Source organism: Palaemon carinicauda, chromosome 2, assembly GCF_036898095.1.
Source record: "Palaemon carinicauda isolate YSFRI2023 chromosome 2, ASM3689809v2, whole genome shotgun sequence".
Classification (NCBI taxonomy): Eukaryota; Metazoa; Arthropoda; class Malacostraca; order Decapoda; family Palaemonidae; genus Palaemon; species Palaemon carinicauda.
In genome coordinates, this window is record NC_090726.1 from 201192581 (window position 1) to 201197580 (window position 5000).

At 36.5% G+C, this 5000-nt stretch overlaps 1 protein-coding gene across 1 annotated transcript in view; it reads left to right on the plus strand.

Moving 5' to 3' along the window:
• Positions 1-5000, plus strand: part of LOC137622957 (uncharacterized) — a 23497-nt gene that overhangs the window by 16014 nt on the left and 2483 nt on the right. Inside the window, exons 3-4 of the mRNA XM_068353546.1 lie at positions 3227-3320; positions 3810-3989. Of these exons, the coding sequence (XP_068209647.1) occupies positions 3227-3320; positions 3810-3989 (274 nt within the window). The remainder of the gene's footprint in view (positions 1-3226; positions 3321-3809; positions 3990-5000) is intronic.

Sequence of the window (5000 nt, forward strand, 5' to 3'; positions counted from 1 at the left end):
AAAGAAGTCATGCTTTCAAAAGAAAGCAAACACTTTTCCTAACAGAACACAGTTGAGTAGACCAGATTTCGTTCAAGAGTTACAGAAGCGAGACACAGCCCAGTCGTTCCATGAGAATCAACAGCATGGTAAGCGCACGTGAACAAGTGAATGGAAACTTTTTTAAAGCCGCCATAACTCCTCTTTTGCTTTCATTTCTTTTACATTTTTATCCTTGTTTTCCCAAGAGGTCGTCAGGTTCACACTATCAAGTGAATGCTGAAATTTTTCCGGTTTTAAGATCGTATGAATTACGGTATTCATTGAATAATCAGTTTCTCTCATACTTCTTTCTTTCTTTCTTTTTTTTTTGTAATTTTCATCTTTGTTCAATTTCTTTAGTTTTACTTTTCAAAAATGATCTCACAATTATCTAGTTATCAAATATTTGCTTAACTTGGAAGGCCAAACCCACAAGAGAATATTTTTTTTTTTTTCATCTTTGTTCAATTTCTTTAGTTTTACTTTTCAAAAATTATATCACAATTGTCTATATATCAAATATCTGCTTAACTTGGAAGGCCAAAGCCACAACAGCATATTCTTTTTTTTTTTTTTTTTTTTTTTTTTTTGCACACTTTCAGTGCCTCTTGTTGGCATGAATTTATCCCGTGTTTGATAATTAATCATTTGTCACAGGAAGAATTTAATTATCTTCTTAATTTCTGTTGGGAATAATGTCTTGAACATTGCATATACTACATTTTTAAATTACTCCACTAATTAAACAGTTACACCAGGGTCCATTTATGAGATTTCTTGTTTGCAAATTTTAAAATTTTTTTTAGGAATACAAGGTAATTGAATAGCAGCCAAGAGTGCAAATGTTGCCTAGAAATCTCTCTCTCTCTCTCTCTCTCTCTCTCTCTCTCTCTCTCTCTCTCTCTCTCTAAATCTAATTTACATCTTGGTACAACATCGTTTCTTCAATAAACGATAATCCTATGTAATTATTCCCCTATTCCTCACTTTTATTCTCTCTCTCTCTCTCTCTCTCTCTCTCTCTCTCTCTCTCTCTCTCTCTCTCTCTCTCTCTCTCTCAGAAATGCCATTTTAACCCACACTGAGATATCAATCAAGGTAAAGGTGTCTGGTGCTTCAGTTCCACTATCATCAGAATAGATGCTCGCCAGAACGTCAGCAGCCAGGCTAGTCCAACACTCCCACTGTGGTGCCTAACCACAGACGTGCCCCCCCCCCCCCCCCCCAGTAAACAGCTTAAACTCACGGACCCATGCGGGGATCGATATGCTGCCGAGCGAAAGTTAAGCGAACACGTTACCACTGTACTAGCCATTTTACAAAAGCTTTTTGGACTAGGGTTCCAGACCCGCTCAAGCTCGATAGTTTCTTGTGGTGTCTACAACCTCACCATCCTTGTGAGATAAGGATGAAGCTTTGGGGGAGCCTGTAAGCCTACCTGCTGAGACATCAGCAGCCATTGCCTGACCCTCCCTGGTCATAGCTTGGGCGGAGAGGGGCCTTGTGCGCTGATCATATTTATATATAGTCCAAGAAATTACTAGAATTATATTCAGAAATAATAACGTAATTAGTTTATAAAACAACGCAACACGTTATTTTGCATTTTGCGAAAAATAACGCCGGACTATTTATTTTCATCCTGTTTTATATATATACATATGTATATATATATATATATATATATATATATATATATATATATATATATATATATTCTTCATAATCTATACTTTAAGTTTGCGCTAATTCACAATTAAGTTCCTCCTGTTTTACAACTTTTTCATTCATTCATTTTTTTTCCATAATCTACACTTCAAGTTCGGGATCATTAAAAATTTAAGACGAAAATTACTGTAGAATTTAATTTTTTTTAAGTAATTTGGTTAATTTTTTTCATATTTCAGTTGTAATCATGTAAAAACTTGACGGTTTATTAGGCAAAAAGATTACACGCTATTTTGTAAAATGCAAAATAGAAGGTTTTGCATGCGCTGATGTTAAGGGCTGTAGACAAATTGGACCTCTGGGACCGACTCGCTCACGGTGACAGATTTTAGGAGAGAGAGAGAGAGAGAGAGAGAGAGAGAGAGAGAGAGAGAGAGAGAGAGAGAGAGAGAGAGAGAGAGAAGAAAATACGCTATATTGGATGTGCACGTTAAAACAATAAATTAATTTTATCTTATTTCTCTTCCTCTTGTTTTGGTAGTTTTTATAGTTTATATAGGAAATATTTATCTTAACGTTGTTACTGTTCTTAAAATAACTTTATTTTTCCTTGTTTACTTTCTTCACTGGGCTATTTTCCCTGTAGGGGCCCCTGGGCTTATAGCATCCTGCTTTTCCAACTTGGGTTGTAGCTGAGAAAGTGATAATAATAATAATACTAATAATAATAATAGTAAAAAGAATAACAATAATAATAATAGTAAAAAGAATAATAATAATAATAATAATAATAGTAAAAAGAATAATAATAATAATAATAATAATAATAATAATAATAATAATAATGGTAATAACAAAAAGGAACCTGACGCAAGGGATTACCCCTTCTATTAATCTGTTTTAAATCAATTTTCCACGTATTTACACGAACAGAAGAAAAACGTAAATAAAGATATTTCCCACATTCTGCAATCCCTATAAAGAACGCTTTTAGTATCCAAATATATAAACGCGGTGAAAGGATTTGCGTACTAGTCAGAGCCACCCATACTAGGTTGCTTCGCTGAGCGATCAGGCGAAAATATTCCACCATTACCAATGCGCACTTGCCAGCGTGATGAAAAATGGCCAAATCACAGACATTAATTGACATGTCTGAGGCCTTTGCACTGCAGTCGACTAGAAACACCTACATTTGTTACTGGTCCAACTTATAGGCTATTTATGTATATACAATGTTACAGTTGCTGCAGAGATTCCAGGCGAAATAAGCCCCACCCCTTGATGACGTCATAGCCAATCATGTCTCCCACGTTGACAGGAGACAACGTGATTGGTTATGACGTCATCAGGGGGTGGGGCTTATTTCGCAAAGATTCTTTCGGGTGACTTTAAGGAGCTAGTGAAAATACAGTAAATCTATTCTTTCAAGTTGTCGGCGTGCATGACCTTCGATGTCAGGATGCCAGACAACTTCAAATCATTCATTCATTTTTTTAAGTGAGATTTAATTAATTAAATTCTGGTTTCTTTGCAGCAAGTGGCGCCCTTCTCTTCGGAGGAGTAGGAGCCGGTACTGCACTCACCTTGTTGACTATTGCTCATGCAGTTCTGAGCGGGGGTCGAAGAAGGTAAGTTAATGTTGTTTTTATTTGCCATGTAGATCTCTGGTCTTTAGGAGCTTAGATTTACTATTATTATTACTATTTAAGTTAAGCTAAAATCCTGTTTCCTTATTTTCTTTCCTCAATGGACTATTTTCCCTGTTGGAGGCCTTAGGCTTGTAGCATCCTGCTTTTCAAATTAGGGTTGTAGCTTAGCAAAGAACAATGATAATAATAATAATAATAAGAAGAAGAAGAAGAATAGCTAAGGTACGATCCTGTTTCCTTATTTTCTTTCCTCATTGGACTATTTTCTCTGTTGGATTCCTTGAGCTTATAGCATCCTGCTTTTATAACTAGAGTTGTAGCTTAGCAAGTAATAATAATAATAATAATAATAATAATAATAGTAATAAAGTTACTTAGCCAAGCAAATCATCACCAAATCTTTAAACATAAACTAAGCCAAACCACAACAATTCTTCCTAAACTAACAGATTCTCATACCTCTGGCAGGAAACGCGACCTGAGCAACATTTTAGCAGACAACCAAGACGACCCTCAACTGGCCGACGAATTCGCGAGAATCTACGCCTCGGACAATAACTGGTGTGGCTTGAGGCTGACGTGCGAGCTGGCTGCTAAGGCAGGAGCTCCCCTTGACGAGGAGGAGCGGATGATGCTGTCATACTTCAGGTGAGAGAGAGAGAGAGAGAGAGAGAGAGAATGTGTTACAAGGATTTTGGGTGTCTCAAAGACTTGTAGTCTATCTGCGCAGACTGCAATTGCTCTTGGGCAGAGCGATTTAGTTTAAGCATTTAGAGAGTTCTTATGCTATTGTCTAACTTATTCTTGAACTTGTTTACCATGTTACTGTTTACTACATCAGATGGAGGTCTATTCCAAGTTTTCGCTATTCTATATGTAAAGAAATTGCCACATTCAGTGGTGTTGTATCCTTTCAATTCCAGTTTGTATCCGTTACCTCTGGAGTGATTTGTGCTAAGTATGAATAGATTGTCGTAATCAATATTTGTTATTCCTTTGAGAATTTTGAATGCCTCTATTAACTGTCCCCTTAGTCGTCGTGTTTGTAGATCAAATAAGTTCTAACGTTCCATCTTCCGTCTATATCAAAATTGTCTTAGTGTTGGAACTAGTTTGGTGGCCCTAGCTTGTATTGCTTCCAATCTATCTATATCCTTCTGAATACCTGGAGCCCAGAATTGGACTCCGTATTATAGATGGGGTCTTACTAATAATGTGTAGAGCTGTAGTACAGTGTCTTTGTTTCTGTATTTGAATTGTCTCTTTATGTAGCCTATTAGTTTCTGTGCTTTCTTTTCATCTTTTATACTCTGTTTGGTGAACTTCAAATCCTTGCTGATAATAATACAGAGATCATCCTCCTGGTCCAAACTTTCTATTTCATTAGAAAGAGAGATGTCTGAGACTTTTTAGTCCATCCGCGGAACTCCATTTGCTCTTGGGTAGAGCGAATTACTGTAGTTTGTTGAGAGACTTTTCATGATCTTTTCTAATTTATTCTTTAATTCGTTTACCGTGTAACTGTTCACTACATCCACAGGAATTCTGTTCCATGTATTTGCTTTTTTGTATGCAAAGAAATTACCACGGAGAGAGAGAGAGAGAGAGAGAGAGAGAGAGAGAGAGAGAGAGAGAGAGAGAGAGAGAGAGAGAGAGAGA